This window comes from Gymnoscopelus braueri (genome assembly GCF_963280865.1).
Source record: "Gymnoscopelus braueri genome assembly, chromosome: 12".
Lineage (NCBI taxonomy): Eukaryota > Metazoa > Chordata > Actinopteri > Myctophiformes > Myctophidae > Gymnoscopelus > Gymnoscopelus braueri.
The window spans coordinates 19,577,811-19,595,295 of record NC_137614.1 but is presented as its reverse complement, the minus strand read 5'-3'; the positions used below and the strand labels follow the sequence as shown (position 1 = coordinate 19,595,295).

Below are 17,485 nucleotides of genomic sequence, written 5' to 3'. Positions count from 1 at the left end.
TTTCAAACACTCTGTTGTTAAATGATGCATTCTCACTTTGTGAGACGTGTGCTACAGAAACGGCTAATTATTGTGTGTGTGTGTGTGTGTGTGTGTGTGTGTGTGCGTGTGCGTGTGTGTGCGTGCGTGCACATGCAGCTAATGGATGGCTGGATATTGCACATCGTACTGGTTACATTGTTTTCATGTAATTTTCCGTAATCTGTGTATTGGTCTCTCGCGTGGAAGTGTGTCTGTGACCCCTTGTCTGGCAGATTGCAGCACTTTAGTGTCTGTGCATTCTATCTTGCAGAGATGACTCTACTACGGAGATGAGCATAAATGACAGCATGTTGTGGCCACCAGAGTTTATGTTTGTGTGTTTATAATTGTTTGTTTTAAAATCACCAAACAGCCATGCACCTGCTTACATCTCTGACATTCTGATCCCTTCTACCCATTACTGTAATCTCAGATCAGACAAATTGTTAATCCCCAGGACAAGGCTTGTAATGGAAGGCAATAGGGCTTTTGCCGCAACTACCACTGGGAATGGAAATTAGACCGGCTACCTCAGTGTCCACTTTTAAAAACTCATTTATGTATAATGTCTTTTAATTAGAGGAATGGACACCTAGTTCTACAAAACAGGTGTATTTACTATTTTGTGGTTGCTTATGTTGGGAAACGGCCTTAATTCATCACCTTTTTTTTTACCCACAGCACTATTACGTCCAAGAAGCGTTCATCCATCACATCTCTGTTATTTCATATTCATTTTATTAATTTGACTTCATGATTAGACCCCCCCCCTCCCCTCTTTCTCCCACCTTCCTTGATTCATTGACAACCCTGTCAGAGCATCTTGTGGGTGGCCCACTTTCAGATCCCATACCACTAGTTGAGCAACTGGTTTAAAAAGCTTAGTGCGAGACTGATGATGAAAGGGAAGCACAGCAGGCTGAAGAGACTATTTGGATCTGATTCCAGGCCAGCAGATATGTTTGTTCTAGGACTGCAACTATCAATTATTTTTGTTGTGATTTTTCTATCGATTAGGTTTTAGATTCCTCGAATAATCTTTTTTATATAGATTTGTAAAATAGTTGAAATGATTAGCCACTTAAGTGATATTTTATACTTAAAAATAGTGAAAATCACTGATCTACAAGCTCACATCAAATATTTGGGATTGATTATAAATCAATCATTAAATATTGATTATCAGTTATTTTTTATAATCAATTAATTTGATTACTTTGATTAATTGTTAACACCCCTAGTTTGTTCAGTTTGTTCTTGTTCCTCTAAATCATGGAAGGGATAGGGAAACACTACTCATATGACCACTTATTTTTTATGGAAAATCACCTGAGGCCACGTGTCCACCGGAGAAAAAAAAGGCTCTATAGAAGTGAAGCAGAAGCAAAAAAATGGAACAACTTAATGCTAATGTCTAAACTTGACAACAGGTTGGCAGGTTTTATTTTTTATAACAAATCTCTGGTGGACACTTGGCCAGCTCTTTTTGCTGCCCAGCATCGTGGCTAAGACAAGCTTCCTACTAGTCTTGTGGTTGCAGGGTATCTGAGCACTTGGAGGCACTGCAGCACTGTACCATTACTTGAAGGTCACAACTTCAAAGCTAATCAACAGTTAAGTTTCCTGTTGAAGTGTCCTTTTAGCAAGATACTGGACCCCTACCTGCTGCTCAGTTATTGTGAGTCACTGTTGATAGGAGTGTCACCCAAATGCCTAAGGTCTGTAACATATGCAGTATGACAAATACTTATGGGCGTGGCTATAATAGTATTTTTTTTCAAGTGATTAGTACGTGTTCGACAGTTTTATGGTAGTATGACAACTTTTATAGTAACTTTCTTAGAAGGCAAGTTATTATTTGGTAGCATCAGTCAGTCAGCTTCATTGAAATATATCATACATCAGGGATGGAGAGATGAACTGGTTCATTATTAACCATATGGTTAAAAATGTCATGGTTTCCAAACGGTAAGAATTGTATAAGTTATGTATATAGTATATTCAGCCATGCATTCCACTTCTGGCACATGTGCTGTGCCATGTGACGCATTCATGGATTCTGGATTTGTTTCTGTACGCTGTGGCTCGGTTTCAGATAATGTTCTCAGAACCTACTTTCAGCTCTGCTCAAAAGGTAGTACTAACCTGAGTTCTGAGAACACATGGGAGGAGCAAGCAGTATTGTGGTTTTGGATTGGTCAAGCTGAGATAACGACACTGCAACTAGTCACTCAAGCAACACGCAACACTGCCATGAACCAAAGGCAGAGGAAAGCCAGCTTACAAATGTACTTTCTCATACCAGAGCCTTTACTTTGTCATAAAATTTACTTCAGAGAATATTTAAGGCAAGAAATCTGTGCAGATTTAGAATATTTCCTCATTTCGGAAAACGAATACGGTACCTATTTGGTCCGACTATTTAAGAGATGACCACAATGGAAGTTTTTCACAACTTGCTAAACGGGATGTTTAGAGAATATATAAAACAGATTGATAGCATTGAAGAACCACTTAATGGACATGGCGTGTAAAACAGCTGTAATTTGAGCCAATCTGCAATTCAGTAATTACATTACAGTCAGGGCTTTCACCAACTAGTCGACTAGTCGACACTGCAACTAGTCACTCAAGCAACACGCAACACTGCCATGAACCAAAGGCAGAGGAAAGCCGTAGGATGGCATTAAAACAATGCCCCCCCCTTAAAAAAAATATATATATATATATATTTATTTTTTATTTTTTATTTTTTTAATGTAAATTTCGACTAGTCGACTAGTCGACCAAGTACTAGTCGACTAGTACTTGGTCAAATGAGTCGACTAGTAAAAATCATTAGTTGTGAATGCCCTATTACAGTCATTTAGCAGACGCTTTTATCCAAAGCGACTTATAGTGGATGAACTACGTCGGTCGGTTCTCGAGATACATGAACTACACACACACACACACACACACACACACACACACACACACACACACACACACACACACACACACATAAAATCATTTAACACAATTTGTTATGGCTATTCCCTGCTCATGCATAATACATTACTGATAATAAATAGATCGATAATATCATAATCAATCTGTGAAACAAAGGTATTTCCTCAGACTATAATTGTACCATCAAAAGCTCACACATCCCTAGTATGCATTGAGTGACAGTCTTGGAATTGTTTTATTAATTAATACACCAAATGATACAATTAAGGGCATGCAAGGACAGACAGTTAGGAACTACAAAGTTGTGAAACTTTTATTGTCCACCATGTGAAAATGTGCCTTTGTTTTCACCACAAAATACATAACACATAGTACATACACTAAATATAAGATATTTATAAAACCAAGCAATGTAAAGCACATTTAGGGGATGTTGACCTAGCTTGCTCAAAGTGTCTGGAGTACCACTCTGTACCTAACCTCGCATCACCAGTCTTTCCACCTCGGAGGAAAGCCTGGTCTGCGTTACTAAAGACCCATATGATCCGGTCTAGGCCACGCCTACTGAAAAAAAAAAAAAGAATCCTCTTTCCGGATTCTGCCCATCCGGTTTTGCGGTGCCGCTTTGTTTTGGTTCCCCAATCCCTATTTAAATGGAATAGAATTTCCCCGTGGGATAATACAGACGCTAAATAGTCTCCGGATAGTGCACGCACATTTACATTTTAAAAAATAAGCTAAACTATGCCGCATCAAGGATTTTATTAGGACGGACCTATTTTGGGTTGAGACGTCTTTCCGGTTCTGCCCATCCGGCCACTTTTTCTTTTTTTTACTTCCGCTCCCGACCGGATCATATACCCGAAAAGGAATGCTGCCCAGGCTACTCTGTACCCTAGACTAGACGTAGTCATCATGTAGGTGTGGATACTAGTTTAATTTAGGACATTAATAGCGATTGCAAGAAAACAATTTCTTAAACATATTTCAATTTGCCCTTGGGTCAAGGTTTTTATTGTTCATGCGCTTATAATCTAGCCTGGTTCCAGACGAATCTGCCTTTGCAAAATCGCATCGCACTTTAGCCGTCGGCAGATTAGGTCTGGCCCCCCTCCATAGAGATTCCATTTCTCTCCCTCCGCAGTAGTGCGGAACCAACCAGGGCCCAGTATCCAAATGTGGGCGGGCTTATCACCTTATTTGGAGCAATGACGTACAAGGAAGCACTGCTCTTATTGGTTCGTGAACAAGGAAGCACTGCTCTGATTGGTTTAGGTCTAACCAATAGAGTCTGTTTGGATCTTTTTGTAACCGCCCCTTGGAAAAAAATCTATCGTTGATAGGGACCAGACAGACTAATATCCACGCAGTGTGTCGTGTGATATTGTCTGGCCACGCGAGGCTACTTATAATCAGCTGTGGCAACATTCAGGAAAGTGAAGTTCTTTTTCTTAGAGCCTCCTCAACAGTGTGACAAAAATAACAAACACAATAACAAGAGTTTTGGAGTGAAGAAAATTCAATTAAACAAATTCAATAAAAATGAAATCACATCTGCACAACTGTAGATTGTGAGGATGTAGTCCTGTACCATCTATCTATATACATACTGTATAATCTATAACATCTACATATAATCATAACCTCTCACTGAGGTTAAATGCTCTCACACACAACTTATTTTACAATACACTGATTGAATTACAGTAAACCTGATAAATGGGCAGCATAACCTGAAGTATAGTTTTGTGTCATCCCACACACCGCAAAACACACACACACACACACACACACACACACACACACACACACACACACACACACACACACAATAGCTTATATGTACACTGACAACATGCAACAGCATCTGACTACGTATGTGTCAACACTGCCACCTGTCTTTTGCCCTCTCTCACTTCCTCTGTCTACATTTCATATTATGAAGTCTGTGTTTGATTTTGTTTTCTTTTTTCAAATGACAGAATGTGCGCATGTACTTTGAAAGGGTTTTGTTGCCTAATGAGTCATGAATCCTCCACACAACAGAGATAACAATCAACGCTGTCATCTTCGATTGGGGAAAAACAAGGACAAAAACACCAGAGTTGGAGTTAACAAAGTTTTCATGAACCAGCAGTGACTTGCACTGCTGGTGACTTGCACCCCAAACATGACCTGTCCCCTCTGAAGACAGAGGGACAGATGAGGGGAAGGATTGGGGGGGGGGGGGGGGGTGATGACTGTGTAAGCGTAGGTACACTGCTAAAATTCAAACTGTTTCGCTTTTGAGCAGTGTTGAACTACTGTTCTCATGAGCTTCGAATTAGTGCTTTGTGTTGTATTTTGAACAGTGTAGGGAGACGGTAACCCCCAGGTGATGTAATTGGTACAATCCAGGAGTTTGTTCCCTCCATCTGTCTTTAACACACAAGCTCAAACCCAGCCCTCCCTTGCTTTTTTCCCTTTCTGACATTTCTCTTCTCTATCTTTCTCTCCCTCCACTTAACCCAGCCTCAATCCATGTCTTTCGCTCACTTTCAGTTTCCTGCTGAATCTCTTCATTCTTCTCTCTCTCTCTTTCTCCTTTTTCTGGCTCTAGTCCAGCAGACTACACAGTAGATTGGGAGCTGATCGGGCTATTAATAGTAGCTATGGTTGGGTCTCCATGGTAACCGTGCTGAGGAGCTATTTTTGAAATCTGCTCTGTAATGTCAGATAGACACCAGTACTCTATCATTCCCCCCCCCCCTCTTTCTCTCTCTCTCTCTCTTACTACTGCTGTTTTTGTCCATGTTCCTGTGTGCTTTCTTTTTTAACTCACACACACACACACACACTCACACTCACACTCTCACACACACACACACACACACACACACAAGCATTTTCTCTTTCCTGCTTTCTCCATCTCTCCCTAGTTTCTGTCCTTCTTTTTTTGTCCTGCCTCTCTTCTTCCTTGCTATCTCTTATTCCTTGTTATCTCAAACTTTCCCTTTCCCTATTTTAATAAATATCAAAACAAAATAAATGAATGCTAATTACATTTAATAATTTACATTCTCTTTTAAGATTACACTGACTTTGGGGGCAAATAAGCACTGTGACTTCCCTTGTGTGTTCAGCATTCATTTAGTCCACTATGTGTGCACCAATGCTAAAACCTATTGTATGTTGTAGTGTTCATGTTAAGCGGAAGCTACAAGCTAACATGGTATAATCTCCATTGCATTAGCATATCCACTCTGGCACACGCCATTTCTGTTGCCATAACAAATAAGTCCACCTTAACATATGCGCACGTGTGTGTTGAGGTTGGCGTGTGTGCCAGCAGTGATGCATGTACGGGAACATAGACAGACAGAGAACCACACACACACACACACACACACACACACACACACACACACACACACACACACACACACACACACACACACACACACACACACACACACACACACACACACACACACTTTCTCTCTCTCTCACACACACACACACACACACTCTTTCCATTACCTCCTTACCTCTCCATTCCCTCTGTAATTCTCTGTTTCTATTCTCCCACAGCACAGGCATTGCAGCCCTCCTTCGTTGTACAAAGTAAAATCCTCAGTGTTAATATTTGTTACTCAGAATGTACAATAACTAAATGGACCCTTAAGTTACAGGTCATTTGTATACTCTGATAGCGACTCTAATAACGAAAATTGCCAATCTATAAGGTAACAACACAGATGTGATGCGTGGTGAGCTTGTAGATAGGCTTGTAGGCTATTTTCTCTATTTTTGGAAGTATTAAATAGGGTGGTTAGATTAACACTCGGGATTTTAAAGTGTATCTGGAGTTGCTCCGGAGAGATTAAAAATTTTAAGCACTATGAGATGGTGTTGTGGTTACATCCCTGCCTCATATACCCTTGTTGGCCAAGGATCAAATCCTGTCAGGGCTTTTTCTCCTGTGCCTGGATTCCCTCATCTGTCAGAAAAAGAATACTAGATATGGTGATTAAAATCAATCCCCCGTGTGAATTAAGCAGTGCCTTTGATTAGTGTATTTCATTGAGCTACAGTATATACAGTATAGGACTTGAAGCAAATCACAGGTGTTGCAAATACTGCTAATTAAAGGTCAAAACGCTGCTGGTGTCTCTCCGTGTGCGTTGTGTGTGCATGTGCTTTGGCGCTTTGCCTTCTCATGTGTGCATGCGCGCCGTGTCTCTGTGTGCGTAGTGCTAGTGCATCATGCATGCATGTGCGTTCGTGCTTTGGCTTCTTCCTGTGTGTGCGTGCACGCTGTGTCTTTCTGTGTGTGTGCGTGTGTCATGCATGCATGTGCGTTCCCGTTTGGTAGGATGGCGTTTAGAAGTGGCGGGCGTGTGTGCGTGCACGCATGCCAACCAGTGTATGTGTGTCTTTTTAAGTGGCTCTGCGGTCCTGTTTGTGTGGTAATCACTTGCTAAGCAGTTGCAGGTGTTCGTGCTCATGGAGACAGACATAGTTGCATACATACACACAGTCAGTTGTAGAAGCGGCTGGGCCACTGCTTAAAAAATAACGCACAAATTAATTACATTAAATTTTTTTTACCTCAAATGAAGCTAGCATAGCAGTGAATATTTGTAAGAAAGAATGGAGTTTGTAAGGAGTGTGTTTATGTCCAGTACTTACCATCCTTTTTCCTTTATCTCTGCAGCTTTCTGGACAAGATTGACATAGTGAAACAGAATGACTATACTCCCACAGATCAAGTGAGTGCTAAATTAAACTGATGATAATGTACTAAACATCAAATATGGATATCCTGTGTTTTGCAAATATACTTATCATATCAAATGTTTATCATATTTTAATCTTTTATTGTAACTTCATTTGTTAGCAAGGGATTCTTCTCAACAATACTTTTTCATTAGGATGCTGTATAAAACACCTTTCACTCCAAATTGAAAATAAAGATATACAGCCTAAATAAATACAATAGTTAAACTTCAGTATTTTTCCCACATTGTCTCCTTTTAACTAAACGTGAAGAAACTGTTAATTGGAAGCCAACCCCAAGGACTTGAAGATTCATATTACGCACTTATGTACCCTTTTTTTCTCCTTTTGTTTTACCAGGACCTTTTGAGGTGCAGAGTATTGACTTCAGGTATCTTTGAGACAAGATTCCAAGTGGACAAAGTCAACTTCCAGTGAGTAAATAAAAATTAGTGACACATACATCTAAATATTTGTCTTTAAAACCCTATTGAATCAATGGTTCTCAACTGAAATAAGACACACTGGCATCTGAATTTTGAAATAAAATTATTATCAATAGTTACTATCTTTATTTGTCTATTTATTTAAGCTTTCATAAGCATTTATGCAAGTAGACACCTGACAAGGATTCACATGTAATTTATTTGATCTGTATATCCCACATTGTGATGTTTTCTCTGTTCTCTTCATAGCATGTTTGATGTTGGCGGCCAAAGGGATGAACGCCGGAAATGGATCCAGTGCTTCAACGGTACATTTGATTGATTGGTTGATTGATTCTATGTCTAAATTCCCCCCCCCTTTTAACACATTGGGTGCCAGAGGTTTATTAAAATATTATACGTTCAGTGCCTGCTATTCTTCCATCCACTTACGTTGATACGTTTCGTGCTGTAGAAGCCCCGACGCGGAAGTGCATGTAAACAAAGCGTGCGTGCGAGACGGCGGAGGGTCCCGACTAACGCCTGGAACAATAATATTTCTAACGCGATCCTCCATTGCAGAGTGATCGCCGATCGAAAACGGCTTGCTTCCACCACGTTAAAAAGAAATGGAGATATTAAGCTTTTAGTCAAGGAGTTAACATTGGAAAGGCCGACCGGAAGGATTTTTGACATGGATCCACATCCGGCCTCTCCTTCTCAGAAACTCCTTGGATGATCCCAAAGTTTCGTTAGAGCGCCCCACGTGGGCCCCACGTATAAAAATAAAATTGGCTCAAAAACGGTCCGGACCGTTTTCGGCACTCCTCGTTTGGATTCTCAAAAACGGTCCGGACCGTTTTTGGCACACAATGTGTTAAACCCAACTTCTTTCTCTGATTCTTCCCTTCTATCCCACTCTCTGAGAACTCTCTCTCTCTATCCCCTCCACTCTTAAAGGGTATATACACTTTTTATTTTTATGAAAACTAATAATAATAAAATGATGTAACCACAGAGCTTTTTGTATTTGCGAAGGCTTTTTAAAAGCATTGACTTTCGCAACGGAAAATTACGTGAAAAAATGTATTAAATACATTTGGGGGACGTCAAATTATACGTAATTATTGGTTTGTCCTCTGTGAGCCGTAAGGTTACGGCAGCCATTATCCATCCGTTTCAAGCACTTTTTACCAAATATATTCTTGTAAGTCAGCCATCTTTTTTTAGGATGTTCCAGGCTACATGATTGCTGCCATGATGCGTTTTTTGAGCGGAGGAGTGCTTTGAATATCCTGTCCAGAGTGCTCGCACGCAGCGTTTATTGATGCCCGCCATGTTCAAACCTATCAACCGTTGCTGTGCTCAAACTTCCTGTCATCTGCGTTATTAGCGCAAATAGCTTATAGCTGAAATAACGTAATGAGCCTTACAAAATGCAACATCTAGTGGATGAATGTTGTCTAGTAACCCTTTAACTTTGTTTTTAACCACTTAAACCCTTGGTCTACAAGCTCACAATGCATAACGTTGCGATGCGTTGTGAGCTTGTAGATTGACGATTTTCTGCGAGGTTTCCCCCCAGAATAGGAATGCTAGGGTTCAAGTGGTTAAATGTCTCTTCATCTGTTTAATTTGTTCTAATCTTTCTGTGTTTAAAAAAGAAGTATATATATTATTTTCTATCACTGATTCTACCTTTCTCTCTGTCTCTCACCTTCTACTCCTACAGATGTAACAGCCATTATTTTTGTGGTGGCCAGTAGCAGTTACAACATGGTGATCAGAGAGGACAATCAGACCAACCGTCTACAGGAGGCCCTCAACCTCTTCAAGAACATTTGGAACAACAGGTGAACTTAGAGTCAAATATTTGTGTCAAATTTGTAATGGACCCACTTTCTACAGGCAATGAAATTACACTTTTTCGTTGAGGACAGAAGCTCAATGTCCCTTTTTAATTGTTTTATCTTCTGTATCCTATGCTTTGCAGGTGGCTGAGGACAATTTCTGTCATCTTGTTCCTCAATAAGCAGGACCTGTTGGCAGATAAGGTGCTGGCGGGAAAGTCCAAAATTGAAGAATACTTTCCAGAGTTCTCTCGCTACACCACACCGGACGATGGTGAGAGGCGACAGGAGTGGAGAGCAGAAAGGATTGATAGAAAATATAACAGAAGTTCTAACAGATGGCATAGAATGCCCACCCAGAGTATTGTTTAGCTTCAATTCAATGTGTCAAGTGTTATTTTCTGGGGGGGAGAAGAATGTTTCTGGGAAATAATGTAACTCTCATTTGTAAAGTAGGGTGGCCAGATGTCCCAGATTGTCCAGGAAAGTCCCAGTTTGTAACTCCAGTCCTGACAAAGTTTTTATAAATATTAATATGACCCCGTTTTCACCACCTGTTCCAAATATGACCCAGTTTGAAAGAATGTCCTGTTATTACCCCTTAATCTTAATCCCATTGATATATAGAAGTACAGGTCTGTAACAGTTGGTTGGAATATGCAAATATTTACCTCATATCTTTTTTGCCGTGTGACATTAAGACTTGTGTGTAAATCTGTGCATGTGTTGTACAGTCATCTGTGCTAGTGTTTGACAGCCTTCTATGGTTCTGAGATTTTAACATCTACTGTACCTGAACATCATATGGATAGATAAACCGATAGACAGACAGACAGAGTAACATAGATAAACATGCAAACCCAATTCCTGAAGTAGCATGCAGTTAGTGCTGCCAGCCACAAGAGGTCACTCTGGCCACTCAATCTCTACAACAAGCCTCAAGAGACTTTTGAAGCTGTTTTAACCACTTGAACTACTTTGTCGTATAATATCTAAAATAGACGATTTACTAAGCTCACAACACTTCACATCACGCCGTGTTGTGAGCTTGTACATCACAGCGTGTTGTGAGCTTGTACATCTGAAACATTCTCAAAATATGGATGCAAGGTTTAAAACCGCTTTGCCTTTGTTTTTGTGTTTTTTTGCATACGACTTGTTTATTGCTTGCTTTTTGTGTTAATTGTAAGTATGATTTCACTGATGTTTTGAATTGATTTCACTGATGTTTTGAATATCAGTCTTTATGATCATTGTATACAAAGGCTCTCTGATCATCCTGTCACTCCTCTCCTGCAGCAACACCAGAGCCAGGCGAAGATGCACGGGTCACAAGAGCAAAGTACTTCATCCGAGATGAGTTCCTGGTAGGTTCCGAGGAAATCTGTATCATTTGCTTTTGAGAGCATGTGTGAATTTACTTTGTGACAATTGCCTAATTGTGCCTAATTGAACACAAGCAGATGTGAGTGTTTAGCGTGTGGAAGAGTGTACAAGTGAGTGTTTTATCAACGACCAAATCTAAACATTGTAGATAGTCTTTTTGCACACCTACAAAGGACAGGTGTGTAGGAGAGGAACAGGCATTGTTGAAAAAAAGTAGTAGTCCTGCACACTGTCTTCACTTACAAAGCAATTTATTGCAATACAATGTTTCAGTCAAATGACTCGAGTTAAATCTAAACAATTAGCGACAAATTCAACATTGGCACCTTTTTGTCTCCGCCAGGCCGAAGGCGTGGCCGAGACTATGTTTTGCCCCCTGTCCGTCTGTGTCCGTCCTTCCGTCTGTGAACGGCTGATCTCCGGCACCGTTGGCCCGATAGCCGTGAAACTGTGCACACACACGCCCTGCATCCCAGAGCAGAAGTTTTTCACATCGGCCTGTTATAGCGCCACCAGGAGGCCGAGTTTTGCTGTACAATGTTTTTTTTATTAATCCTACAGATTTTGTCCAAACATCACGCAAATCGGTACACAGTGGCCCTCATTTATCAACGGAGCGTATAAACCGGCTTATATTTTTCCATATATTCGGCCGTACACCAACGTCGAAGTCACATTTATCAAAGGATCCTATACAGCCGATCCTAGCGTATATCAGGTCGGAGCTTTGATAAATCTCACGTCTGAAAACAAACGTCATTTAAATAACACACGTTTAAATATTCTCAAAACGCCCCGATTTTACGACATGAAGATTGAAGAACCAGAATACGACCAAAGACATCCTCATGAAAAGCCAATAAGAAAGAGTTTCCCCCGTTCGCCTCGCCACACACGCACACGCCCCTCTCTCTCACACACACACACACACACACACGCCCGCCCAGCTGTGTTTTTCATGTAATCCGTACCGTAGCGGTACAATCTTTGTCACGTAGGCTTGTAGCCTACATGAATGACATATTATGATACCAATCACATCGCCATGAATGGAATACGTTTGTATATTAATTTATTTAACCCATACCGAGCAGTGCACAAGCAGTCGTGTAGGATATTCCCCGTGAGACTCGGACGGGCGGCAGTGATTCCGTGTGCTTAATAAGAGATTGGAGCGTCGGGTTTATATCCTTAACCCAGCCAGGTTGTAGTCTTCAAAACTCTCTATGACATAACTCCATAACATAGGACAAGCTACTGTAAGTTTGTACACCTCACTGTCCATGAAAAGATCGTCGGGAGTCCCGAAAATGCGCTCGCAGAAGCGCTGTATATTTTGAAAATAGCAGATCTACAAGCTCACAATGCGTTGCGATGCAACCCGTTTTTGAGCTTGCAGATCTGCTATTTTAAAATAGCCAATGCAACTGAATGACAGTTTGTTTAAATTACTTTATAAAATGTTATATTTTCCCAGGGATTATTTATTAGTGTAGTAGATATACATTTAGGAGTGGATTATGTGTCCAGATACCTGTCAGACAGTCAGACAATGCTGCTCCGCAGGTCTACAATGGAATAAACGGGTGCAGCCAACGTCAACAACTGGTCTCGTCCAGACGTGAGATCTCAGCGTATGGTAGGATGAAGCCCACGTCAGGATATATTGATAAATGCCGAAAGGTGCGGTGATCTCGCCGTACGCCCATTATTTGGGCTGCACCGCGTTGATAAATGAGGGCCAGTATCTCTATTGTCATGTTATGTGATCAAGACGAATCTGTCCGATTTTTCATATTCCATCCTGATTGGCTAACCTTGGCTTCCAAAGTTTGCAGGAGTGGTCTGTTTTGAACAAAATGCCCCAAATCATGAACGCAGCGTGTGATTGCCGTGAAACTTTGCACGCACATTCCCACAAGGCCAAGGAAGAAATGCCACCCACCAGGAGGCCGATTAAAAATAATAATGATATTACTCCCACACATTTTTTTCCAAATCAATACACATTATCTCTATAGTCATGTGATCAAGACGGATCAGTCCGATTTTTCATATTCCGTCCTGATTGGTGAATTCCGAACATTGCTGGCCCACATTAACCAACCTGACCTGGCAGAGACCTGTGCTCCGAAGTTTCACATCTTTTTGCCCTTCATAAAAACACTACCGCAAATGCATCCTGTCACATGAAGTCTGCAAAATGGCTTTACAGGCTTGCCACAGCTTACACACTGAGTGCAACTATACAGGCAATATATAGGGCTCCGCCCCTCCAGCATGAAGTATGGGAATAATGTCCACTGTGTGAATGTGGCCAATTACAATATCAGTCTGCTGGTAGTTTAATAAATTGTCTCAATGTGTTTTTTTGTACAGAGGATTAGCACAGCCAGCGGAGACGGGAGGCATTACTGCTACCCCCACTTCACATGCGCTGTCGACACGGAAAACATTCGTCGCGTCTTCAACGACTGTCGAGACATCATTCAGAGGATGCACCTCCGGCAATACGAGCTCTTGTGATAAGGAGAGGAGAGGGTGTGTGGCCAAAAGGAAAACGACAACAAATGAAACCGATTGAACTTTGAACCCTGAATCCTGAACTCCCCTCTTCTGTGGCAGTAACAGTACATGCTCTTTTGTTGAGGGGGAGCGGAAATACACACACACACACACACACACACACACACACACACACACACACACACACACACACACACACACACAGACTCTGAACTTTATTTCTCTGGATCCTGGAACCTCCCGTGGCTCTCAACTCTGATGCAGCCTCCCTACCTACAGCAAGAAGAGATATCATGATGGGAGTGTGGATTTGTGTGTTGGGGTGAGGGGGGATACACAAATGGATTCTCATCTCTACCAATGACCCCTCAGGCCAAACTCCTCTGACTGATGTATGCTGATTTGACCCCTGCGCGCATCCCTGCTGCAATCCCGGAAGGTTTCTGATCCTCAGTTATTTCATCTAATCCCTAAATACCATGATGGCTTAGATTTAAATGGAGGGGAGATGTGTGCGAAGACTGTTTAGGTGGAGATTAAATTTAAAAGAGCTACTACTTCTACATTGCAACCTGGAAAGAGATTACTGTTGAAATACTGCATATAGAGAATTATACATCACATAAAATGAACTAAACTCCACTGTATTTAAAACAAGCACTGTGCTCAGGACTTGAACTGATTTCATGGCGCACACACACACACATACACATGCAGTTTGAACACACAGATCCCTACCTATGACACATTCACTTCACTTGCACACACACACACACACACACACACACACACACACACACACACACACACACAAAGAGTCGTGCACTCATCCACCGCATCTGCACACATAAAAATTATGGACACAATGCTTTTTACTGGACCGCATGGCCGTTGGCCCCACCATTGGCTGCCTGTGAGTCCTCCTGTAGCAGCCATTGAGAGACTAGTTGTCTGGCTGTCTGCACATAGCACAGTGCATTGAGATCGGCTAGACTTCTACAGCCAAGCCCCGGGAAGAAGCAGTGTTAACACGGAGACTGACAAAGGACCATAGAGGGGTGTGTTGTGAACAGTAAGCCACGGGTGTTTCAGGAAGTGGAACAGGGCCAACGCTGATGTGAATTTCTTTTTTTTTCTGGTTTCTTTTTTCTGGTGGAGTTTGGACATCATTTTCAATGGGGCGATGATAATCGTTGCTCCCCTGACTTCTCTTACGGGATTGTTTTACCACCTGACTTTGCCTTGTTGGTGGTGCAGCAAAAAAAGTGAAGAGGGATATATTAAAATTAAAAGAGAAAACGCCAACTTTTACGGAACTCAAGTAACGGAGTGCAAAAAGCATCCTTCTACAGTACAGTACCATATAAGTTAAAGAGAACTCTCATCCTGTCCTGATTGACCTTGTTTTACTGTCTCCACAGCTGTTTCTGTCTGTGTAGACTTTTGTGCCCTGTGCGCTTTTCTTTCTTTAGCTGACTCTTTGTCTCTCACTCATCTACTCCTACCACAATCCCCCCCCCCCCCAACACCCCCTCTATTCTTTAATTATTTTCCTCTGCTGATGTTCCTCTCTCGCGGTCCCTGCTGTCTTTTTACACTGTCCCTCAACACAACCCATTCCTTCCCTGCATCCTTGCTTTACTGGAAACAGTCTTTTATTTTAGAGAAAATTATAATAAACATTAAATTAAAAATAAATAAATATGAACAGCAACACGAAATCGGACACTAATCTTTACTCACTTTCCATCTCTCCAACCTCCCTGCTTTCCTCCCTTCCTTCTTCCCACCACCTCTCCTCCTCCTCACTTCCTTCTTGTCTCCTGTGTATGTCTGTCTTTACTTTACTGCTGATTGATTATTCTTGTACAGACTGTAAAATGTATTATTTTGTACAACTTTATTGAAAAAAAAACTTTTAGAAGATCCCTGTGCCTTGATTACGACTGTATGTGTGTAATGAGCTAAAAGTGGGTGTCATACTGCGCTGTATAGCTTGGCCAACTCCCCCCCCCCCCCCCCCTTACCTATCTCCTTCCTGTTCTCCCTCCACGTAGTGGGAGGGGGAGCAACAATTCGTAGCTAATGAAGTCTTAAGCATAATTTATACATCGGTAGTACGGCTTGTCGCTTGCCGGCAAGAACTGTCAACTGTCTCAAGTTAACGTGTCGTGCTGCTTGAAAATCAGTTATTGGCGGCAAGTGACACCGTCATGCGATGAAGCAAAAATTAAGCTTTAAGCATAGTTTATTCTTTGGTGGAATTGCCGCTGAACAATGTGTCGCTCGATAAGAATGACATTTATTTTTGTCAAACGACATGTTGCATGACATTTCTTCACCAAAACATAATTAGGCTATATTTCTGTCCCTTCACCCTGCAGCCCCACCCTCACCCTCCCCCCTCTCTTCTCTTTATGATTTAAATGTCTATTTTTGGATCCATATACCCCAAAAAGATAAATATATGAAATGTATATGGGTTTTAAGAAAAAAAAGTATTTTATTAGAATCAAATGAATCTTGACAAATTGTACACTTGATAGTGTGCCTATTGCTATAACTTAAATCCTTTCAACTGAAGTTGTGTTCGGGTTTCTTCTGTTCTGATCCCGTACCATCCGCAAAAGACATTTTGATGGGTTAAATGGGAGATAAGTGTTTATTCACCATTTATTATTTCATTCTCTTTTTTTTAGCTTTAAAGTAAAGGTGATGAGAAATAGTCCAAATGCTAAACATTGCTTGTTTCTACAATGATCTTTCTTTATTTTTTCTTTTGCTAAAGGAAGACAAAACGACTACGATAAGAAAAGACAGAAATACAGTTTCATTTCTTTTCAATTTGGGGTGGAGGGGGAATCCTCCTTCCTAGCTTTGCACAACTGAGGCGGCCTGTACAGTATTAAGCCTAATTTATACTTTGTCTTATAACCTTGTTGCTCATGAAAGTACTGATTTTCATTGAACGACACGGTCGTGCGACACTTAGCAACTCTCTCACTTCAGTGCCCTAGTCTTCATTTACTGTGTACATCAAATATGGGTCTCTACTTTCTGAATGGGAGCTCTGAGAAATAAAGGTGTTTTTTTTTGGTGCAGACAGTAACAGGTCTGTCATTACACACGTGCACACACAACACACACACCTCTGACAGCAATATTTTATGACTGGACATGGTGTGATACACCCCCTCTCAAACCATACACACCCAGGCATACACACCCAGGCACTTCTTATATTCAGCCTTTTCCATCATAATTGTAATTGTGCACTTATATAGTCTTCATTTTGCAATTTCAGTAAGGTGTATTGGTTTCTGTTATAGAATAACGAGTTTTCTGTTAAATCTTCTTAACCATATAGCACAATAAATATGAGGAATCTGATAAAGCAAAGACATTGGCGCCATAAACATTATGGTATAGATGCACTGACAATACAACGAAACAGGACCATTGATGCGATTAATAAAACTGATATTAGTCATTCAACAGACGCAAGGGAAATGTGGATGGCAGAATGGACATGGAGGAATGAACCAAGCTACTGTAGGTTATAAATCT

At 41.1% G+C, this 17,485-nt stretch overlaps 1 protein-coding gene across 1 annotated transcript in view; it reads left to right on the top strand.

Annotated features, from left to right (window-relative positions):
- Window positions 1-16,501, top strand: part of LOC308096181 (guanine nucleotide-binding protein G(s) subunit alpha) — a 41,088-nt gene extending 24,587 nt beyond the window's left edge. Inside the window, exons 6-12 of the mRNA XM_080443511.1 lie at window positions 7,670-7,724; window positions 8,092-8,165; window positions 8,427-8,485; window positions 9,889-10,009; window positions 10,150-10,280; window positions 11,306-11,373; window positions 13,772-16,501. Coding sequence (XP_080299637.1) covers window positions 7,670-7,724; window positions 8,092-8,165; window positions 8,427-8,485; window positions 9,889-10,009; window positions 10,150-10,280; window positions 11,306-11,373; window positions 13,772-13,918 — 655 coding nt within the window. The 3' untranslated portion in view covers window positions 13,919-16,501. The remainder of the gene's footprint in view (window positions 1-7,669; window positions 7,725-8,091; window positions 8,166-8,426; window positions 8,486-9,888; window positions 10,010-10,149; window positions 10,281-11,305; window positions 11,374-13,771) is intronic.
- Window positions 16,502-17,485: the final 984 nt, after the last annotated feature.